General features: G+C 40.6%; 1 protein-coding gene across 2 annotated transcripts in view; it reads left to right on the forward strand.

The window, feature by feature from the left end:
* Positions 1-127: 127 nt before the first annotated feature.
* The window catches only part of SLC44A5 (solute carrier family 44 member 5), a 66,334-nt gene continuing 42,008 nt past the window's right edge, over positions 128-24,453 (forward strand). The window contains exon 1 of one of the 2 annotated variants that reach the window (XM_027719946.2): positions 128-296. In XM_027719946.2, coding sequence (XP_027575747.1) covers positions 278-296 — 19 coding nt within the window. In that variant the 5' untranslated portion in view covers positions 128-277. Of the gene's footprint in view, positions 297-523; positions 689-24,453 lie in introns of those variants that run through there. The other variant, XM_027719945.2, reaches the window with a different exon arrangement.

A 24,453-nucleotide genomic window follows, 5' to 3' on the forward strand; every position in this document is an offset into this window, starting at 1 on the left:
GGTGGTCAAACCCGAGCGCTTCGCCCTTCCCCAGCCCCGGGGGCCCGTGCAACTGGTCGCCCGGGCACGAGGCCGCCGCCCGCCCGGCGCTCAGCACGGGCGGCACGGACAGCTCCGCCAAGGGAGGCGCTTCCCGGCGGGGCCCAGGAGGACGGCAAGCGGCCCCAGGGCCGGCCGGCCGCTTCCCACCAGCGGCAACACCTCCGGGCTCTGCGCAGGGCACGGGCACAGGCGGGCAGCGCACCCGGCTGCGGACACCGGCGGTTGGTGCGGGAGGATGGACACCGGCCCGCCAGGTACAGCCCCGCCGGATGCCGAAGTTGCCGCCGGGCCCAGGCGAAGTTGGCGAGGCGCGGCCCGTCCCGGCGCCCCTCGCCCGCCCCCCTTCCCGCGGCCCGGGCACCGGCACCGCCCCCGCGGGTCGGCGCAGGCGTCGCGGCGGAGCCGGCGGGACGGGAGGGTGGGTGCGGGCGGTGCTGCGGGCGGCCGCGGCGGAGCGGGGCGGAGCGGAGCCGAGTGGAGCGGGAGGCTGCCCGGCCGCCGCCGCCTCTCATGCCTTCACGGCAACAAAGAACGCGCTGAGCGGCGGGCGGAGGCGCCGGGCCCCTGGCTGTACCCCGGCGGTGCCGGCGCGGAGGGCACCGGGAGACGATGGCGAGGAAGGGCGAAGCCTCCGCTCATCTCTACGGTGAGCGCGGGGCACGGCGGGGCGAGCGCCGGTGCTGGGCGAGCGCCGGTGCTGGGGCGAGGGCGGCCGGCGCCTGTGCCGCCCTCCGGCCTGTTTACAGCGCGGATCCGCCCGGCGGGCAGCGGCGGCCAGAGCCGGCCGGAGTTTGTTTCCCTCGGCGAATGCGGGGGGCGCAGAGTCCCCCGTGTCGGAGGGAGCCCCCGGGACGCCGCAGCACCTCACCTGGCCCGGAGCAGGCAGGACGGTCGGTTCGGGGAGGGATCCGGTGGGTGTAGGGATGGGGGCGGGCAGGGCTGGAGCCTCTGCCGCCGCCCCCGCCGCGGGAACAGGTGCGTTGTGGCCGCTTTGTCCCCGTACTGGGGCGGAGCGGAGCCGGGGCCGGGCGGCAGGTGCGCGGTCTGGGCCGGGCCGCGGGGTGCGCGGGGCGATGTGCGGGGCCGGGGGCCGCGGGCTGTGCGGGAGCCGCCGGGCCGGAGGCGGAGCCCGTGGGGCTGTAGTACCTGCGTGCTGCTGGTGTTTGGGGTGCGGGCAGCGGCAGCTCCCGGGGGCAGCGCCCTGGCTGGTCCTGTCAGCCGACGCCCGGGAAGGTCACCGGGGGCAGAACTTGGTTTGGGTGTCGGGCTTTAACTGCTCCTTGTGATGTATTTGCGACAGGGGACACGGCGTTTGCAAAGCCTCTTAGCCTGTTTGAAGGTGTTGCTACAAAATCGATTTCCTCTTCCAGTGTGCGCGAGATTTCCATGGCAAAACAAACGTGCAGAATGAGCAAGCCGCCTTAAAACAAGGCTGCAGCTCCGGGAGCCCCGAAGGCCTCCTGCAATGGGCCGAGTTACACAAATGGCTAAACACGGCTTGGTAAAGCCTTTGCCTCCGTACCACAGGCGTGCTGTGGTTTATACCTCGAAAAACCCTGTTTTCTAATTCATTGCCATGGTCTGAACGTTGATCTGACTAAAGGAAAATCCATGGCTTGTCTTCCTTCAGAAAAAGAAAATGGGGAGGGAAAACAAGCCACAGAGAAAGTGTTTCAAAGGTGAAAATAAATTGGTGAGTCTGGAATCATTTAACTTATGAGAGAACGTATTTCTACTCCTATGGAATTCAAATGGTTTTGCAGGTTACTGCAGAGAGAGAACAGGCCTAGGACCATAGATATTCAGCACTGATGATAGAAAGAGGTGTGGAAGTATTATTCTGAAAGAAGAGCAGGAACACAGTATTCAGGAAGGGGAAAACACCTTTTGAATAGAGTTCAGTAAGTGCTACGTATGTTTCCTTACTTCCTTACTCTGTTAAGAAAGTCATGACAAGAGATACCAAGTGTTGTATTGTCATAATAAAATAATTTTTAAACTTCATTTTCAAAGCATGTTACAAGGGTAAGAAAGGGTCATTCTTTTTTTTTTCAACTTCAGGGAGGAGGGCAATGTTTTGAAGAATTATTCTGACTAGAATTTTTGCTACTTGAGCTGTTTCATGAGTGTGTTTGCTTCCTTTTATCTCATTTGCATGTGTGGATTTTGTTAGTGGTAGCGTGTATCATGTTACTACATTTGCAGAAATCTTAAGCAATTGCTCTAGTCTTGTGTTGGGAAGCAAGGTTCTTTCCCCCGTTAGATCATGTAATGTTAAAGATTTACAAAACGGAAAGTGCAGCATTTTCAAATTGAGCATATATAATATGATTTTCCTTTCAAATTAGCTTGCTGTAATAGTTATTCTCTTGACTTTGACAGGACTGTCTTTGCCAGTAACAGGTTATTTATTAGCCTGCAGGTATATTTTTCAGAGCTATAGATGTCCTAAACTACTCTTCTTGGAATCTCAAGGATTCCTCAAAGTTTCAGCATTTATAAATGACAAAGGCAAATTCTTCTCAAAGTTTTGGTCTTTTAACTTGTGTCATCAGTCTGATTCTTTAGAATAGATGAGTCAAGTCTGTGGTTGACAGGTGGGATCTTTATTTTTTAACCAAAGCAGTACTTTTCTTTCATGTGACCGCAGTATTAAGTGCTGTCATGTGACTGTTGAAATCTATGGTAAAATTATTTTTTACTTCATCGCAGAATCAGACTCTCAGCAGTGACTGTACAATAAGGAATTTCCTGTAGCAGTGAACTGCAGTTCAGTTGTTACCTTACAAATGCACACTGAAGGCCAGATGGATGATGACATCTTAAAAAAAAAACTTTATTGCTGTTTTAAGAAACACTGAGAAGTATATGAAGTGCCCAGTTTTATTACTCCCAACTGAAATGCATCTAGCTTTTTTATATCTGCATGTTTATATACTCTTTAGGAAGAACTACTTACCTATGATTTCTTTTGCCAGTAATGGGTGCAATCAAAACTTGAGTCTATAATTGTCATTCCTAGTTACTGCTATGAAGTGAGCATGTCAAGTTTCTCCTAAGAAGAATTCTACCTGTTTATGTTCCCAAGCTGGGAAAGTTCTTCTGTTTCCCTTGGGAGAGCTTTTGAGGAACTATGAAGCTTTCTATCAAGATGGTATTTCTTGTCATTTGGCCTGCATTTGCCTTTCTTAATTTTCTCCATTTACACATATGTACCATGCAGGAAGGACATCCTGGATCTAAGGAAAATGGGCTATTTAGCCACAGCAGTGTCATATGATGTGGAAGCAATTGGCTGTGACACTACTGCGGATAAAGCCTCCTTAGCTCCTGCTGGTAAATCCTTGTGTGTCATGGTATGTAGTTCGTTTTGCCTTCTGAGGTTTGGATTTCCTATGAGTGGGGTATGCTCATATCAAAAATGAAACTCAATTTAACACTTTATTAATATTTTAATATACTCAGAAGTGGTGGAAGTAGGTGAAACTCACCTTTACATTCGGGTGGCTTAAATCTTTCTTCCTCTGATGTAAATTTGGTCCACTTTATTTAGGCTTTGCAGAGCATGTTTTAGGTGGGATAAATCATTTACTCTTTAAGCACATCTGCTGAACCTAGGTACAGAGCTTCAGCCATGCCAGATTTTGCTAACATCCTAGTTTTGCATAAAACAAATCACTGTGGAATTAATGTAGGGGCCTGGGGACAAAAACAGAGAGAGAATTTTAAAAGCAGCACTTTGTAGTATGTTCCCTGTTGTTTTTTATTGCAGATAGGTCTCTTTGAGTGAAAACTTCCTCTCTTAGCATGCTCCTTCATCTTGTGCCTGGTTCTGTGATAATGTCCTCCACAACATCCTTGTCCCAAGAGTTAAAGTAAATGGTTCAGTGTCCCAGTGGAAACCGGTAATGAGTGGTGTTTGTCCTGAAACCACTGCTATTTAGTATCAACAAAACAGACAGAGGGATCAAGTGTACCCTCAGCAAGTTTGCAGATGACACCAAGGTGAGTGGTGCAGTTGATACTCCAAAAGGAAGAGATGCCATACAGGGGGGCCATGACAGGTTTGAGGACCTTCAAGCTTCTTGAAGACAAGCAAAGCCAAGTGCAAGGTCCTACACCTTGGTCAGGGCAATTTCCACTATCAGCACAAGGTGGGGGCTGAATGGTTTGAGAGCAGCCCTGCAGAGAAGGACATGGGATTACTGATGAATGAAAAATTGGGCATGACCTGGCAATGTGCACTTGAGCCCAGAAAACCAGTTGTGTCCTGGTCATCGAAAGAGTTGTGACAGCAGGTTGAGGGAGGTAATTCTGCCCCTTCACTCCACTCTGGTGAGACCCCACCTGAAGGTACTGCATCTATTTCCAGCATTCCCAACACAAGAAAGACACGGATCTGTTGGAGCAGGTCCAGAGGGGGGGCCATGAAGATGATTAGAGGGCTGGAGCACCCTTTCTATGAGGAAAGGCTGAAAGAGTTGGGATTGTTCAGCCTGGAGAAGAGAAGGCTCTGTAGAGACCTTACTGCAACTTTTCCATATATAAGGGGGGTTTATAAGAAAGGTGGAGTGTTGTTTTTTTTTTTTTTTAACTGAGGCTTCTATTGATGAGACAAGGGGCAATGGTTTTTAACTGAAAGAGGGTTTAATTTGGACATAAGGAAGAATTTTTTTTACCATGAGGGTGATTAGATGTTGGCACAGGTTGCCCAGAGAAGCTGTGGCTGCTCCATCCCTGGAAGTGTTCAAGGCCAGGTTTGGACAGGGCTTGGAGCAACCTGGGATAGTGGAAGGTGCCCCTGCCCATGGCAGGGGCTTGGAATGAGGTGAGCTTTAAGGTCCCTTCCAACCCAGCCCATTCTGTGATTCTCTGAAAATATGAAAAGTACTGCATACCAGAAATGGTTTGGTCAGTAAGTAAATAGGCAATAAAACTGGTAGGATTTAGTTAATACAGTTTTTGCTCACCTGGTGGTCTAGTGCTTCTTTGTATTTCTTGAGCCAATGTAATTACTCTAGTTTCCGGTCAGGTTAAGAGTCTATACTATCTGAAAGCATCCAAGCTCTAATTTGTTATCCTTCAGCACTTGAGTGTTGTACATCTTCTGGCTTATTGACTTAAGCCAAGCCATTCTTGGGAATAAGGTGTTGCTCAGCTGCGAACAGGGAGGACACAAGCAGAAGATCTGTAGATAAGGAGATTAATGTAACTGTTACACAGAGTTATATGCTATCGAGTTGATTATTTATTGCCGAATGGTATAACTGTCACTGAACATTACCTAGAAAGAAATTGTTTAATAGGCCAGGTTTCTTGGTGACTAATTAAACTTTGTCATATGTTTTAACAAGCAGGATACTAATACATAGTTGGGAGGGAGTTCTACTACTATCCCATGCCTGTGCAGTATATTATTATCCGGTCTTGCATCTCCGCTTCTCAAAGTGTCTCTTGTCATACCAGGCCTCTATTTCTCTACATTGTGTCCTTATGTTAGTCATAAATATCTCACACTGCACAGGCTACTTAGTTGTTACTGTTATCCGATAAGCAGAAATAAATTAGCCATAATCACCTGGTCAGAAGAAAAATTGCTGTTACAGTTGAACTAAAACACATACAAACTTGGAGATAATTTAGTAAATTCAGTTATTCACTCTGCATTCACTCCTGAAGTGTAAAAGCACATCACATTCACAGTTACTTAACTCTATTTACTGTTTGTGTTTCCTATTGCTAGTGCCTGGCTCAGAGGCAGTCAGATTTACAAAATTTGCTAATGTGATTCCCTAGCATCTGGATATTGTGTCAGGGAGACAGTGTCTCATTAATGTCTATTAGCCTAATAAAATAATACAGGAGCATCCTACAGGTTGGTGTAAATTACATTGACTTAGGACTGTTAAAGCACGTAAACATAAGAGCTTTCCTGTGAGGTTAGGAACAAGGTGTGTTTTGTGAAATACAATGCTTATTTGTTTAATGCAGTGAAGAGAAACACACACCCAAATTTGTTAACAATCTTGTTTTGTTACACTGAAGGCTAAGGAAAATGTGATGTGTGCACTGTACAACATGTCTGTGAACCTAGACATTTAGATTTCCATATATGGTCTTTTCCTGCTGAACTTGTACTAATTTCTTCGGGACTCTGAAGAAGGTGTTTCAGTCAGTTTGGGGAAGCAGTGAAGTACCCAAGAAATCATGGACAAAGACTAACAGAATAGCCTTTCAAAGTTCTTTCCAATTTTATTTTCTGTGAGCATTTCCTTCGAGGTGGTGTGATACAGAGAACTCAAAGTCCTTGAAGGTGGTGGGAAAGTGGTGACAAGTCTAATAAATAATTACTGGGAAAAAGTAAGTTTATTGTAAACCTGTGTTTTATTTTTGCTAGGAAAGGAAATAAATGCCTGGCAGCCATTAGAATTAGATGGATGTCTTAGATATATAATTTTCCTTAAGCAACTAAGACTGAGACTTAAGCAACAGTGACTGAGTATAATTTTTGACAAAAGACCCGTGCGACTTAAACTTTATCTCAGTGTTTCTGCTTTTTTGTCTTTCCAAATTGTTCAGTCTAAATTTGTTGGTACCAAGCTTTTATGATCCTGGAATTCCAGTCTCTGGAATTCACTTCTCTCCAGGTATAGATACAAATACCTTTATACCTGTCACTCTAAATGATAGAGCTGCAATCCATATGAAACATAAAGGGTGGGGTTTTTTTCTTATCATAGTAATCTACTGTGGCACTTGGAAGCTGCTGGGCTGCTGTAAGCACTCATAAATAAAAGTAGCCAGGAGGAAATCTCTGACTTGTAGGATAATCCCCTAGAGCCTACTACTGATGTAGAAATTCAGTACTGCCCATGTGCCCATACGAATTATGGGGAACTTTTCACGGGGAGGGATGGAATACATCTGACTGTTCCTTTCAACTGAGGAACACTTACATGTTTCCAGGCTCATTCTACATAAATGGAATCATCCTTTCCCTGCTAGACTGTGCTGAAGAGAGCTGCAGCAAGTGACTGTACTCCTTGAGGGTACTCTGTTGAGCAGTCACTTGGAAGTCAAAGCTCTTCTGTTTTACCAAAACCTGAAACGGTGCCATTGATTGACCTCTGACAGCTGCCAAGACAAGGAAGTTTTGCCTGAAGGGATCCTCTCCCTAAGGAGGACCACTGACTAAGGTTCCCAAAAGATAGTTTGGTGGGTTACTTCTCCAGCAGGAAGTCCCATGGTTGGACCTGTTTTTAACCAGTAGATAATCTGTTAAATGTATGATTTAGTATGTACTTCTGATGTGATAAGGGTGGGAACCCATTCGTGCCTTAGGCACATGTTTTATCCAGAAGGAGGAGGTCTAATATGGGTGGGCCAGGATACCACTTAATAATCTCTTCTGCACAGCTGATTATATATAGAAGAAAGTGACTATCTATTGCATGCAGAGCATCTAGACTTGTACAAGCTGCTGTGCCATGAAATCTGGTAGTAGAATAGTGTCTATTCTACACATAATCAGTGTACTTTGAAATAAATGAATATTCTGAATAATACCTCTGGTACTTATTATATAAGATTATTTGTACTTGATGTTAGAGTAAAATTAACTGGTTTTTTTCATCACTTGTATTTTTCTGCAAGAGTTAGAATTTCTTGGATGTGATCAGGTTGCTAAAAACTAGCTGACTAAGTGTAGCAAAATACAGTATTTATTTTTAGGTTTCCCCCCCTTCCCAGCAGAATGATAAATAGTTTCTATACTGTTGCTTTGCTTTCTCTGACAAAAGGCAATGAGCTGTATCTGTGAATACCCCTTTTTGTTGGTTTCACTACAATGCAATATCTGTGCTAGCATCTAGGCAACTGCTGTAAACAGGGAAATGATGTGCCTGTGACCAATAGTCTTGAACTCTTGTAGTATTTACCCCCATAAGTAATTTAAAGGTTCGAGTAGGATTTGTGAGATAATAAAGTGCTTTCATACATATATATATATGGGTTTAGGTAAATATGTATATAATATGTACATATATATACATTTCCTTGTTGGACTTTTTCTGGCATCTGTCCAGGTCCCCACTGCATCTTGAGAAAGTATCACTAGCAGAAGTATTATACCTAAGAATACATAATTTCATTTGCAAAGCAAATAACATCATGTATGCATACATTGTATTTCTATTTATGTAGTTCATGCAGAGCACATCCTTGCTGATGGGCTTTTCACAAATGACTGAGCAAGAGCCATGTCACACCAGTCCACAAGCTTGAGGCCAGCCACTCTCGTGGGTCTCCAGCCTGAGGGAAAACATCCATTTCAGCAGTTGTCTGGAAGCTTATTTTGGATTGTAGAGAAAATAATAAAAAGAGCTCAGCTACTGGAAACTGCTGATTTTTTCTTCTGATCCCTTCATAATGAAAGATTTACCCTTCAACTGAGGAAATCAAAAATCTGTAGGTAGTGAATGAGTGGTTTGGGATACTGACAAGCAGAATAGGGAGAGAAATCAATGAAAGTTTCTTAACAAAGTGACACTAGCCCCAAATCAAGTGAATCTCTAAATGAGCATAGTAAACAAGTAAACACAAGCTTGCTAGAATTCTGAGCCAAAGCTCTCAATGAAGTTGTATAGCACACCTGGAAGTGTGGCAGAAGGAAATAAACCCCCCAGCTGCCAAGATCTCTTTTCCCTGTTATGTGTAATCACTGTAACCACTGCCAGAAAAAGATATATGAGAAAACCTATGAATGTTGTCTATTTATGCTCTATCTTACTCAAAGGTGTAAGAAAAATATAATAACAAAGGACAGCACAATAAAGGAGCAATCTGGGGAAGTGTTTCTTTTCTCCGGGCGGAGTGACTTCTGGGGGATGTGGATGGTCAATTAATGTGGTTTTTTGTCACCTGTTTTTTGACTTGTTTTAAGCTGTTGGGTCAGTACAATTAGTGGTATCAGTTAGTGACAGTATTACACTCAGTGTGGGAATGAAAATTCATTAGATTTGACTAGTCCTAATGGGCTTGCACTAAACTGTTGTCTCTAACCATTTCCTGTCATATTTAAGGGCAGAGTATCATAGTTATATGTCTGTACCAAAGCTTCATAATTACCATCTTTAAAAGGCACCCTGCAGCGAATTTGCTTTAAAGTATTGGACTTACCTGTATTGAATGCGCCTGTAAGTTGTCCAAATAAACAAGGGCAACCTAATGGCAGTGGTCTTTCATACAGACCGCTGTGTTTTAAAGATTCTCTGGCTTACGGGTGAAATTCTGCTTCTAGCCTGCGTAATAAGTGAAACTGGAAGAGGAAATGGGTTCTGTACTCGCTGTGCAAGCCTGAGAGCCTTTCTGGAGCACTGTTGGAAGAGTAGGACTGTAGTCTGTGTAGCTGTGCTTTTTTGGCCCTTTCAAACATGTTTGCACTGTCCTGTCCTGTCGGCTCATCCTCTCACACAGACCTGAAGAGCACTGCAGACCCTTAGGATAGCTGAGCACTGTCTTAAAACATATTTCCCTGATGTTAGTGCACTTGAGTTTTGATATCAGTCATGATTAGTGTAATAAAGGGCAAAGCCGTATGTATCTCTGCTTTCCCTTGCTTTGTCACTGCAGGATACTGTCTTGTATATGATTGCCTCTTACAGCTGGAGTTAGTTTGCTTTTCACTTGTGTCCTCACCTTTCTTTTTTCAAAGATGGATGAAAGCTAAATATTTGATTAGAAGATTAAATTACGTACTTACATTTCTGTGGGCTATGTTTACTTTTGATGACAACTAGATATTACTTTGTCTTTCTCTGCTGCTTTAGCTGCACTACAAAAGGTATGGCAAGTTACATTGTGGTTACTCATGGATTCCTCCCGACCATTTGACAGAATCCCTCAACCAAATGCTGCTAATGTTAGTAGTATAGATGCTTCTAAATAATTGTGAGATTGCATTCCTGCAAGGATAAAGAAAGTTCATGCAAATTATTAGTATAAGTGTCAAGTCCTTGTACTATAGCTGTTGTCATTGCAGGCATCTATTTTGACATCTGTGACTGCTGCATCTGGAGTGTCTGCTTTGTCTTTCATTATTGTCTGTCTCTGTTCTATCGATCTGTCTTTTTGTTACAAAATAAGTTTTGGTTGGAAGTACAATTTTAGTTTATTGCTCCTTCATTGTTTTCACCTGTTTTAGAGGAATTTTATGAATTTTCCTCCCCATCCTCACTATACTGGTTTCAGCTCTATGGATCTGACCTACAGCAAAATAAACATGAGTGAAGGGTGAGGAATTTGACACTTTATTCTGTGTTACACCTGCATTTGTATTTCACCATCAGAACTTTTTTTTTTAAGGTAATTACAGATTGCCAAAATATAATTGTATTTAGAACACAAGATTTCTATCAGGTTGAATTTGTACTTGACTTCCAGCTGTGAATTCTCTGTAATGCATGATGGTCCCCTGTAGGAAACATATTATTTTCTCTTGGTGATGCCTCAGTAGTGATAAATGTTGATCAAGAAGTTGTTGGAGGTGATTTTGTTCATTTGTTCTGCAGCTTTCATAGAACTAGGTAGAAAGCACTTTGCAGCGGATTTTCCATACGGCTGAAAGTTGTTTGCAAATCTTTTGCAAACCTTCACTGACTTAACGTGCTGAATCTGTAATAAAAAAACCATTTTGGCTATGAGAAAATCTTCCTCTGGAAGTACTGAATAAGAGGACTGTTGTCATGGACTATCACATTAGAAAAAGATCAAGAAATATTTATGTGGTAAAGGAAGTGTCTTGTTTTCATCAGTTAGGTTTTAAGGACTTGTGGGTTGCTCAAGATGGGAAACCTGTAGAATATATGAGAAGTTGTTCACACTTCAGGACCGTTTTCCAGTAGCACTCAAAGCAATTTTAAGTGTAATTGTATGGATACTACTCTGACAAAGCGTCTGAGTATCCCAGAAATAATAGATCTTAACACCTGATGAACAAGCTCTGTTTGACTTGATGTATTTATTCCTGGTGATGCACTGTGCCAACCAACTGAAATGCTTCTAACACTGGCTATACCAGTAGGATGGAATGTGCACTGTGGGACAGATTTTTGCTTGAATTCTTTAGTGAGTGGGAAGTATTTAAAGAGAGGGAAGGAATCCAGTGCCATCTTTTTTTTTTATTTATTTAAGTCTGGGTGATGACTTTTATATGTATTGTGAAAATACATAATTGCTTCAGTGTTCCAGCACAAGTTGGATAACAATTAAATTAGGTTGTAGCAGAGTAGGTATCCAAATCACAGTGAGGGAAATGGGGACCATGTCTTGACACAAAATAATCAGCAAAACACATAGCTGCAAGTTTTGCAAGACTATAAAGGTCACTGGCAAACTGATTTAATTTTCATATTTCCAGATTTCTGAGGGCAGTAGTCCACAACTCAAGCAGTTTTTTACTTTTTTTTTTCTAGTCTATAGAGAAGCAGGAAGAGAGACTGAGGATAGTTACTGGTATGTCTAAAGAAGCCTGGGATTGAAAGGCATTGGCTTCCATCCTCAAAATAGAATAGTAACTTGTAACAGCAGCCTTCTGGCACGTGACCTTAGAAAGTCGGTCTTCTGTGCCGTAGTACTCAAACTTGTCTTATTTAATCTATATTAATCCTTCCAGTTTTTATAGAAGCTTTGATTAGGTTTAGTGATTGAGATCTCTCATAGAAGGTGCTCTAAGAGGAAAACCATTTATTACCCTTCACTTTGTCTGTTAATAATAAGAAAATACATGGTTGTGGTTCAGGTAATTTTTTTTTCCCTTCAGACAAGTTCTTAGTGCATTTCCTAAAGCATTCAGGATATATATGTATTATCATCTTAAACTGCATTTTGCCAGTACGTGCTCTTTATTTATATGGTTCTGTCTTTGTAAGCATTCAGGAATCATTTCATTAGTGTATTATCCAGAAATTAAAATCAAGTAATAACATATTGTAACTATCAAATTCTCATTTATACACAGTTTACTAGGGTTATAGTTTGACTTATTTGGATTCAGTTGGTGGGAATATACTGTTTAGTTAGAAAATGTTTAGGTGCGTTAAAAGAAATTATTGCTGATGGTTAAGATTCAAGAAACAATTCTTTGTAAGTCATAATATGAATTGTATCTTGAAAACATTCTTGGATTTGAACTTCTTTCAATTCACACTGTTCCTAATTACAAAATTGCTGTGCTTTAGATTCAAAATTTTGATTCAGAAATTTATTTTGTGAATAGTTCATTCCATTTTTCAGCTGTCAAGGTAACTGAAGTCCAATTTTGACTTAATGCCCTTATGTTGCCTACTAAATATAACTTGTGGTAGACTTGTCTTTAGTGAAGGACACATGGATAAATCTGGTGCTGTTCTTGGACACCTGATTGGGCTTGTAAACTCTCCTACACTTAGATTACAGTTTCTTCTTCAACATATCCTACTGCATCATCTCATTCCTGTCTCCCTTGCCTACCTGATTAGGTGTTTCCATTTCCACTTGCTCCGAAGTTCACCCATCTATTTTTTTTGTTTCCTTCCTTTTCCCCTCCCTCCAGGAGGGGACTTGTTTGTTCTACTTAATCATTAATCAAGCTCCTCCATTCATTGCAGTTTAGATGGAGATTTGGTATTGTATCTTTTAAGCCAAAGAACAAATGTTGCCATTGCTGCATTGACAGGGAAGGAAATCTGGAAAGCTGAAAACATTAGAATTGTAAAACATTTAATCAGTCCTATTTTAAGTGCAGTAAGATTTTAAAAACAAACAAAAAACCTGCACCAAACCGAAAAACCACAATCCTGCTGTCCTGGGAGCAGTGCTTATGAAAAGAGCAACATGGCTATTGCACAAACGACAGACTTTCTTAGCAATAACATTAGTCTTGTTCAGGTGACTGGGGAATCTGAATGAACAAACATTTGTAATTGTTTCACAGTGTAAAATTTTACTACTGGCAGCATGAATTATACCTTTCCTGAAGGCTGCTGACAATCTAGTTTCCTAAGGCTTGGCTTCATTTTGCGCATAGAAGTTGTGCTCAGGTGGACTTTAAAGGCTACAGATATTGTCCAAAATTTCTGGATGCCTTATAGTTGGATACTTCTGCTCTCTGTGTTCCAATTCAGAAATCCTGAACATAAGCCCAGCTTCATACATTCTTCCCAGCACTGTGATGATGCAGCACATAGGGACAGGTAATGGGAATCATGTTTGTATTGTGATCCAATTGTATATTGCACTTTCTCTGCATAGTGGTTGTGTTGTGATTTCCATACAGGGCTGTGTCACTCTGCTAAAGCCATAGAATGGCAAATATATTCAAGTAAGTAAACTTGATATTAAACCCTCCAGGTGTGGAATATTTCAAGTAACCTGGTCAGGGAGTAGAAAACTCTGACACTAATGGAATTGTGACATCCCATAAGTGAAAAAAATACCCTATATTTAATAGCTGAGTTTAAACCCATATTATTTGCTGCAAGCTACATATTCTTAAGAAAATTGCAGTCTTACTTGAGTTACAGACATCAGGTTTTTTTACAAGTAAATTCAAAATACACATTATTAAAGGCTACTATTAGCCTGAAATCTATGGTAACTGTAAATGAGAAAGATTCTCCTCAGGTTGTTTACTGTTAAAAAAAAATCACAAAACTTTAAAACCTAGTTAACCTTCATAGCCACATTTAAAAATATTAATATTTTTCTTGCAGCTGTAATTCTATAGATTTTTAAAGGTTCTTACCAGTTTTGTTTTGTAATATTCTAAAACAGAATATGTACTATTCAGCATTGACCTGAACTGGATATTAAAACAATAACCTTTTTCTCTGAAATAGCTGTAATACGATGTTTTATTTATGCAGCTTAACTTTCTTTTAAATTAATAGTTGGAAACGCATTTTTCTTGATAATAAGGCTTTCATAGAGTGACTTAGCAGTAAGCCTGAGTGAAATAGCTGGTGTGGTTGAACTCAATGATCTAAAAGGTCTTTTCCAACTGAAATGATTCTATGATTCTAACAAATCTGATGGGGTAATGCTTCCCCTTGGGTGCAGTCGCACAGTATCCTAAGTATCATCTAGACCTTTTGCAGTCCCTTTCTGACCCACTGTGTGCAGTTCTTTCATCTCTCTTCTGTGGGAACTTGTGCTCGGATTGCTGAAAACTGACTCTTGTGATGACAAAATAGAGTTTAGTTTTTGGCCAGCTTGGCTTTCTGAGTTGGCTTCCTGAGTTTGCTTCCCCTCCAGCACAAGGGCAGATCACATAGTTGCAAATATGGAAAGACACTGGCAACTCTGACATAATCATCCCATAAAATTGATGCATTGATCTCCAAACTTGCTTATGTGGCTGCTGTACTTCAGCTGTGGTGCTGTTATTCGTGCTTGCTTGCTCCTGTGTTCACGTATGTCCTAGCAGACCTTTGCAGGGCCTTGCAGCGAAAGCAAGCCAAATGTTTTTGCTTGGGGATAGTTTTCAGTCTTGTCAGACCTGGACTGTTACTTACCCTGAACCTGCAAAAATGCTGCTGTTGGCAGGAGGGTGAAGACAGGAGAGGATGGTCAGGGGATAGAACCAACTTCTTGAGTTTCAGCCTGTTCTTAAACTGAATCTTGAATCAAGTTAATCTTGAATTAATCTTGAAAGAGAAAAGATCACAGAAGTTTAGAATATGCTGAGTTGGAAGGGACACATGAGGATCCAACTCTTGGCTCTGCACAGACACCCCAATAATCCCACCATGTCCCTGAGAGTGTTGTCCAAATGGTGCTTGAGCTCTGGCAACCTCGGACCATGACCACTGCCCTGGGCAGCCTGTTCAGTGTCTGACCACCCTCAGGGGGAAGAACCTGTACCTAATATTCAATCTAAACCCCCCCCCCCCAACACAGCTTCATGCTGTGGTCAGCAATAGGACCTGAGGGAACAGGGATCTGTGCTGCCCCTCATTAGGGAGGTGGAGACCCCAATGAGGTCTGACCTCAGTTTCCTTTTGTCTAGTCGGAACGTACATAAGAATGAAAAGATGGAAACATGAAAATATATACTGAGAAATACAAGAAATTGAAAACTATCAATTGCATATATATATCTACAAAATTTTAACCAGCTCAACTCTTCCTCTTGTGAGGAAAAAACGAGTTACAGCTTTTAAATTTATTAAAAGTTAAAAAATATTTTTGTGCTTGTACAATTTAGCTTATTAATAACCAATAGTCTTCAAATAGGCAATTTAATTCAAGTTAGAATTTGCCTTGCACATGTCTGTTGTGATTTATTATTTTAATACTTCTGGAGCAAATGCCTTTTTTTTTCAACTAAGATTTGTGGTAAGACTTGCAGCTCACATTGACTCTATTAACCCCTCATTTCAGATATAAAATGCAACATGTTAGTGATTGTGCCTTTACCCTTCATTTCCATGGATACACACTTTGAATGCAGGTGTAAGTCATAAGCAGCAGCCTCAAGTAATCTGTCCCCTGAAAGACCTAAGAACACTGCAGGGTACATATGTTGCACTGGCACTTGTAACACTTTTATACTGAAGTAATTTCTCTGAACTATGAGGTCAGACTAATAAAAGTGTTCGTTTACCTGGGAGTTTGGTGAGGCATCAAAGATGTTATCTAAACCTGGAGGGATGAGCTGTAAATGTTTGCAACCATTGTAAATTGTTCAGTTGGTTCCCTAGAGCAGCTAAGATCAGTCTGACCTTCAGATTCTGCTTGTGTTGCTTCTGCTGTTGCTGCTCACTGTCTGACAGTTTATGGGAACAGCTTTCTGTGTGCCCCTCCAGTGATGAAAGACTGGTCTCAGCAGTACTTTTAAACAGTCCTAAACTAGGACAATGTACTTAGCCAATTAATGAATGTTTTCTGATGGTCAAAACTATTTACATGCATCTCACTTGCCAAAAAAATTAGGTAAATTGAGTATTAAATCTTATTCAGACATTGAATGTCTTGCTGTTATCACTAATGCAGAAGTAAATATTCCTGTAGAGAAATGTAGTTGGACAGGCATAGAACAATGGGAAGCAAGAAACTTCTCTGAGAAGGAGAAATAAAACAACTTGGCTGAGCATTGGATACTTTATAGCTGACTGACTGTAGAACTACGATATGTCTGCAGCGCTGTCATGGTTCAGAATTTATGAGACTTAATTATGAAGGTGTTCTGCAAAGATCTCAGAAGGGCTTACTGCTGTAAAATGTCAACAGGGTGGTTCCCATGTGAGGATGTTCTGGCCAGTAGGCCAAGGAAAGTCCTGAATAAAAGATTTACTTTTTTTTTTTCTTTTTTTTTGCTGAGAGCTGTTTAGTATAAAGTCAGTATTCTGAGACTGGAAAATAAGCCTCTCCCAGCAGGCAAGAGTACCTGTCAACCAGTCCTGTTTTCCTCTTGGTTTACTGACTGTGATCACACAACTTTTCCATTGCTGTCTGTGTGGTCTGCTTGTAACAGGATCTCTCAAGTCTACTTCTTTATTTTAGGCCCCTAATTTAGTTTATAGGTCTCTCTTCACCTCAGGCCAGCCTACTGTTTACTACAGTAGAGAAAACCTTTCAGAAAATAGTAAAAGGCCAGTCAAGAAGCTTCTGATACTCATCTTTGGCATCTGTTTCTCTAGCATAAGGTCTGCTGCTTAAAACATGAGAGAAATTCAAGATTTTTTGCTATTTTCAGTGCAAATGTTTGCAGCTTTTCTTGGAATTGCTGTAGTAATTGCTACACAAATTTAAGTTGCTCTTTAAGAACTCCATCTGTCTTAAAAAAACCCAAACCCAACCAGAAGATAGAATTTAGAAGCAGTAGACAGAGATGAATTCCTGAACCATAATTTCTGACTAGTTCAAGTCTCATTCACATTACAGGAAAGACTAACATGGACCCTTTCCTATGGAACCCATAGAGATACCCATCTTTTTAACGCAGCAAGATAACAAAAGATTTGCAAGATTTAGAATCTCAACTTTCAAATTCATAATGCTGAATTATACCCAGGAAAGGAATGTATATCAAAATGAATACTTCCTAGAACAGTCTTTTTTTTTTTTTTTTTTTTTTGACATGTCCTTTGATTAATCTCTCTGCCAACACAGTGTTATTTCTACACAATGGCTCTCTCTTTTCAAATTAGTTTCTGGTTACCTTACATAATGTACAATATTGTTTGAATGTTGATTTCACTCTTTGCAGTTATTTTCTGCGATAGGTAGCCAAACAGATTGTCTCTTGACTGGCTAAATGTTTTAGGAGACATGAAGAGCTGCTTTTCTTTTAATGGGCTGTGGTACAGTATAAACTACACCAATTCAGAGGATACTAGACTAATGCTACTGCTTACTGAGATACCTAATTAGTGCTGTGCATTCTAAGGTATAGCGGGCAAATTTAGAATGCTGTAGTCCCTTTATTTGACTGGTTTTCATGTACCTTCTTAGGTAGACTTTTGATTCCAGACCAGCTCTCCACATTAAAAATGTATAAAGCATTTTTATCTCTAAGGTTGAGCAGAATGGAAACCTGTTGTTCAGGAGCAGTCCCATTTCATATGTGGCATTAGAATGACAATAAAAATGTAGTTAGGAAGAGAAGGGAGAAGAATCTGGGCTTCAGGATGGATGATTATTTAAGGACAAATGAAATAGGAAATGAGAGTTGAAGGACATACAGTACAGAAGGAAACAGATTGCATGGTCTGGAGCATTGGAAATCACTGATTATTGAAGTATAATTTATGAATCCTTGCACATGTTCTGCTTACTTTTTAGCAAAAAGAATTTTATGGAGATCTACCTATTACTAAGGGACTGCTCTCTTAACAGAACAGAGAAACCGGTCAACTAGAAAGGAAGCATGTAGTCTGCTACCTAAATCTAGGTGCCAAAAGTGTTATTATGCAGTAATACATGGACACATGTCACCCTAGAGTGTTAAAATCTTGCATTTCAGAGTCACAGTGAAGAAAATCCTTCCAGTTACAATTTGAAATCTATGTATGTGCATGCTTACAGACACACACAGAAACAAATAGTAGGTAAAATACAATATGATGCAATTGCAAAATTGCTAGTTAATAGTCAGGGGCTTTAGTTTCTCCAGAGATTTGGAATATTTAGCAAGTGCTAATAACAAATTAATGTATTTTGCATTTATACATAATATAGTAGAGATACAGTGTCTTTCTCCTCACTTTGCTTTTTAAAAAAAGATGAGCAGATTAACAGTGTAAGGGAAAAGTAGGGTATAAGTCTGCACTGTGAAATCTTCCCTTTGCACACTGGCACTTCAGTTTTGCGATACCTTTTTGTTTGCATCAAAACCAGAGACCATCAGAATGAATACTATGGTGTTGTGGTTCTCTGTAGAAGGCAAATTCAAACTACAGACCATAAAATTTATGATGATGTGCAATTCCCTCAAGGTCTCAAGAGGTTAGGTTAGTGTACTACGGTAATGCATGCTGTAGGCTCAGTCATAATTTAAGCACAGTATCTATAGGCCATAAAAAGAGTGCTGGGACCTGCCCTGGCCACAAGTACATGCATCCTGAGGGCATTCTCTGAGTGTACCATTGGGAAAGGCAGAGTAGAATTCTTCATGGCACCAGTAACTGGAGTTTCTTGCCGCAGAGACCTTACTGCTGTAAACTTCACTGTAACCGAGCACATAAGCAGCACCTTCATGGCTAAATGTTGGGCTTATGTGCTTTCAGCCCCCTCTTTGGAATCTGTGTATTAGCAACTGACTTCATACGTGGCAGAGAAAAGTGTAAGCAACCTGGGTGTTAACGTGTGCCCTTTTAAATACAGTTTGGGGACATGTAACAACAGCAGCAGCAACAGTAACGATGTATTATTTATTGTTTATTATTAGTGTAATATTTCTTGACTATACTTTTCAGTGCCAGATACCCCTTACAGAAAAAAGCATTGGAGCTGATTCAACAACAAAACTGTAATGCTAAAGGCTCAATTTTCAGGATTTACTTTGCTTCCAATTCCTAGGATTTCAGTTTTCACAGGATATTACAACCTCGTTACATATAAGAGCAGAAACTCTAGTTTCCAGTTATAATCTATGCAATTATTAATATTCACCAAGTATAAGATACAAATTTACAGGAATAAGCTGAAGATTAAACTAGAGACTAACTTTTAGGCATCTGGGCCTAATATTAAGCATTTTAAACTGAAAGTACCAGAGCTTCCTGTCAGCAAGTTCTTATTTACATTATGATTTCACTGCTTACTGTTGTTCTTAAAATGTTAAGGTACGTCTGCAGTGCATAAAGCTGAGCCTGGAACTGTAAAATGCTCCCTTTTTTTGTGACTTTTTGTAAGGAGGTGAGGCTTGTTTTACTTCTGAGATTGGGAAGGAATTTTCTGATCTTTCATCATAGTAAACCAAATTCTTATTTATACGGCTTCCATCTTCTCATATTTTTTCACAACTCTCATAAAAACTTTCTCAGTGTTGCCAAGATTAAAATGCATTCTGACAATCTCCCCAAGTCCCCTAAATCATATTTTGTCTCCTTCTTTGGTTTTGATTTGTCTTTGAGATGTTTCTTCTGCACAAGTTACTTGTCAGTCTGCTGAATATTCATATGTTAAACGTTCACGTATAATGTTCACATCCACAGTGGACTGTGATTTCTTCTCCCTTCCTCCTGTTCCCTCTATTTTGTGTCAATTATGTATAAAGTGTGAGTTGTATTCTAGAGTTGCTGCAAAGTCTGTAAGCATTGTAGAAATGTTCCTACAGGGTTTTACCTTTGGTAACCATGTCTTCACTAATTCCACATACCTTATAGCTGATACACATCTAATGATTCATCTTTATGGGTTTTACTCCTATAAACATTTCAGTCTAGACTGAGCATTCAGGACTGTTATTTATGCCAGTGTGTCCGTGAATGTACATCCAGGATTAAACTCCTCAGTCGTTTTGTTCTAAATTGATACACCAGCAGTAATAGAAAACAAGTTCTGAATTGCATCACAAACTGGAAAATCTGCAAACCAGTTATAATAAACCTAGTTTTATACATGGGGCATAGCATGTATTTTGCTGTTGGAATGGAGGAGGAATCTGAGCCAGTTCTGTGCTTTAGACAGTAACTTGACACCCGCTTCTGCAGGAACAGATTATTTCTTAGAGAGACTTTTCTCATAATGCACAGTGCTCTGTATAGTATCATTGCAAGTTAGTCTGTGTACAGGTTTGAGAATCACTGTGTATCAGTTTTTATAGATATCTAGCTAATGTGAAGTCCTCTTACATCTAAAATTGTTCAGTTTTCAGATCACCATTCAAATTGTATTTTTTTTTGTCATAGCACCTAATAACGAGATGCATGGAGACATTATTTTCTGTAACAAAAATCTGTTTTCTGTAACAACGTCTCAATTGTGTATGTTGGAAATGCTGACAAGTTCCTTTGAGGAATAAAAACCTGTAACTAATGTTGGATTATTTATTTACTAACAGTCTTATTACCTAGGAATAGGACCTGGCTCAAAGAATGCAGACCAACTTGGCATAACATTTTGTGCCTTTAGAAGTCTATAGAAACAGAAAACATCAGTAATCACAGTCCCCTTCTTTTGTCTAAGAACACATTCGGCTTTGTATAAAGTCAAGCTTTTGATTCCAGAGGACTTTTTTAATGACAACAAATTAGGGAATATAGTGGAAGTCTGTTTTTATTAATAAGTGGGAAAAACTTGGAATGAAGGGTCACTTCTGACCATTTTTAAGCAACTGTAAGGGATTTATTTGCTCAAATAAATTCTTAAATTACATCTGCCCATGTTATAGTTTTGTGAATATATTCACTGTTGCAGATACACAGAGCCATTGTTAACACTGCTAAGACTGCAGAACACATCCTACAGTAAGTGGCAGAAGTCTCAGAAATGAAGGCAAAATAAATAAAAATGTGTCTGCCTAATAAAATAATGGATCTAGTTAACATAGCCTTACAAACTCTACTTGTAACTGCATATCTAATGGTTTAAAAACAACCATGGAGAGCTGGTGCTTTGTTCATTATACCATACAAGTGTGCTATACAGAGACTGTACAGAAGGGCAGGCATTCATAATAATGCATCTTATATACAGTGTTCTATAGACATAAATTTTGACCTCTGTTAAAGCAGCAGTAGTCACGACTCACCAAATCCCCATCTGAATAGTTTTCTTTATATAATTCTTTTTTTTCTCCCCTAAAGAATGTCTCTGCAAGGTGCGTAGCTATACAGAGAACAGCTAGTGAATTAGCAAGTGCCTATTGATACGGCTTTTTAATCTTATCTGTGAGTTACGCATTTTGTGGACAAACATATATGCCTAATCATTCTAAAGCATAACCAGTTATTTTTGTATTCAAATATCATACCAGATACCAGTAACCGAGTGCAAAATTCGGTCATGCATGTGGGCAGTTAGACTTTCATTAAAACTGTGGGTGCATGGTTCAAACAGTGCCCTTTGTAACGGGAAAATAAAACATTTTCTAGCTTTTGGAAATGTTTTAAACTATCAACATACTTGTGATTTGTTAAATTGTCCAGCCTTTGTAGTGTAATTTACCAGACGCTGTTCTGCATATATGATCTCTTGGTATTTCAGCAATGTTTGGGTAAACCAACCTTTCAGATTGCTGTGGAGGGTATTCTTCTAAGAGAAAATGTCTTAATAATGTTAAACATGCCTGAATTTCTGTTATGTTGTTCTTTGAGAAAAATTAATTAGTCACTCTATGTAACCATCCTGCTGCCACATCTCTGTTTGCCTTGGGAGCTGGGCCGCGGCTGGCACGGCAGGGCCTGTTCGACGGCGCCCAGGGCGGGCAGGGCCCGCCGGGCTGGGCAGGGCCGGGCAGGGCCCGCCGGGCTGGGCGCAGCCGGAGCTGCGGGTCGGGCGGCGCTCCCGGTCGGGCGGCGCTCCCGGAGGGGATCGGCCGTGGCCGGGTCGCCCTGCGGTGCTGCCCCGTAGCCTCCCCAGGGCCATCTGTCGGAACCGTGCTGAGCCTGGGCCGGGGCAGAGCAGCGCTTGGCGCTGGCACGTCTCTTACTCAGCTGGGCACCCAAAGGGGATGCCTGAAGGGTAGACCTGAACTAGGGCAGAAAACGTCTTGCTCTGCTTTCAGTTCCTCAGTCTCTCTAAGCAAAAGAATGGTTTTATTTCAGATATGAAATTCAAGGAGGGTGGTGATGACACCCACGTAAAACGTGTTGCAACAGCTTGTCATGCAATAATGGCACCCAAAGGCTTGTTGAAGAAACTGATTAATGTTACTAATTCCCCAAGCTATGCAGGGAGGTTTTCTGAGTGGTTTTCTCTTGTAATCGACCATTATAGCTGGGTGCAGTTTCCACACCAGATTCTCACAGGCTGGAGGGCTAATAGTTTCCAAAAGCTGTGTATTTAATTACTGGAGAGAGTTTTTCCAGAGGCTTCGTGCTACTTGGTATTTTACAGAGTTGTGTCTCATTTCTCCACAGAATAAAGGACTGTGATAGTGGATATTTTTATGTTCTGTTGAAAAGCAAAAGTTGAGAGACAGTAGTTTGTTGAGTGAATTGGGATGTCTGGCTTGCAGTTTTTAAAATTTGTTTGTAATTCCTTAATGTTATTCTAAAAAATGGAACTTTATATGTATATTTCTTTTAGTGAATACCCTCATGTAATTTCTCCAGTTTTGAACTGACCTACACTATAGAGTTTTTATTCAAATGCTTCTACTTCAGTAGAACAGGAAACATAATTTGTAATGCCACTTCCTGTACTCCATTTGATCTAAAAGAAATTTTGGCTTTGCTGTGTCGGTTTTAAGTGGAAGGTTTCATGTAGGCTATAATAGTTGTTTTCTAGTGGGTGCTTGTTAGTATAAAATTAATAGGAATTAAAAGACAACTTAAAATTACCATTTGATCTTAGTTCTTAAGAGACAATTGTGAAAATCTGTGGATTGTATACATTTTGAAGTAATTAGTCATATAGGACCAAGCTTCCATCTTACAGTAAATTATAGTAATTATCAAAGGTCAGAGTCCACTAGAGTTAAATATTTTGTGAAATATGAACCTTGTGCTAAAGATTTAGTGGAATAATTTTGTTAGTCCCAAAAATGTATTGTAGGATATTAATAGTCTTATTTCCACTTAACAATAAATTGTAACTTCTTCTAGAGCTGAAGGTTATCTTATTTTACAGCTTTCCTTTGATTTCAGTGTCAGACACATTTAATTTTGTAGTAATAGTGATGGGGGTTTTGTTGTGGTTGTCTGAAAAACCAGGAGATTGTTTTCAAATTCCTGTGTTCACCTCCAGGAATACAGTTCCTCTTGAAAGTGGGGTCCTGGTTGTAAAAGTGAACTCACCAGTTGCTGGATGTGCTCAGCAGACACGTTGCCAGAGGGCTGCTGAAGTGGAAGGGTTGTACATGTGTACTACACCAGGAGCAGGGTAGTGCACACCAGGCACAGAGTCTCTGAGATATGAAGAGCCATAAGGGGAGACAACACTGAGGTAATTGTCTTTAAAATTTGGACAGCTGTTATATTGTCCTCAAGATACAAGCTGCATTTTTAAATGTTAAAAAAGGGGGGACGGGGAAAAGAAAGGATAGAACCTTATGTGTTTACTTTCTGAGAATTGGGTAAGTAATAGTGACTGAAAAAATTTAAAATTATGAAACAACTTGAGACACATGATAGCTTTGTACATTTTATGTTGGACATTCTACCAGCAAGTTTCATTAGGATTTTTGATGTCTGCCTTTCACAGAGAATGGTAGCTCATTAGACAAATGTAGCTAACCAAAATTAGGCAGCCATTGGCCATTCTTATTTTAAATCAGCAACCATTAGAAAAGGCTTGGTATACAGAGGAGGACAGATCTTCAAAATTATGCATTGCTGTTAAGGCTCTGATTAGTGCAGTTTCAACGTGGTTTTGTGAATTAGACACTGGTTTATTCATAAGGTTGGGGGTATGACTGTTCTCTTGCTTTCAAAGTAATTGAATGCATTTGTACAAATAAAATAGTGGCAGATACATGATGTACACAAAGTCCAGAATAATCCAGCTTTTGTCTCCTCCACCTGGCATTTTTGTATCTGAAAAATGTGTATAATTGCACTTTTTTCCCCACAGAAACAGCGCAGTGATTTAATTTTTAATGGTAGATGCTGAAGATAATACTCTCCTTTAGAGGTTATGAAAGTGTTATTTTAATGATTTATAGAAAAGGTCTCGGTATGGTATCTGCATGCAGCATTTTGCAGCATAAGAATAAACAAGAAGTTGCAATGATATGGTATAAAGCATTTGGGATTACAGAGTGCTAGG

Source organism: Pipra filicauda, unplaced genomic scaffold, assembly GCF_003945595.2.
Source record: "Pipra filicauda isolate LSUMZ 115617 unplaced genomic scaffold, ASM394559v2 scaffold164_size1636381_pilon, whole genome shotgun sequence".
NCBI classification, from domain to species: Eukaryota; Metazoa; Chordata; class Aves; order Passeriformes; family Pipridae; genus Pipra; species Pipra filicauda.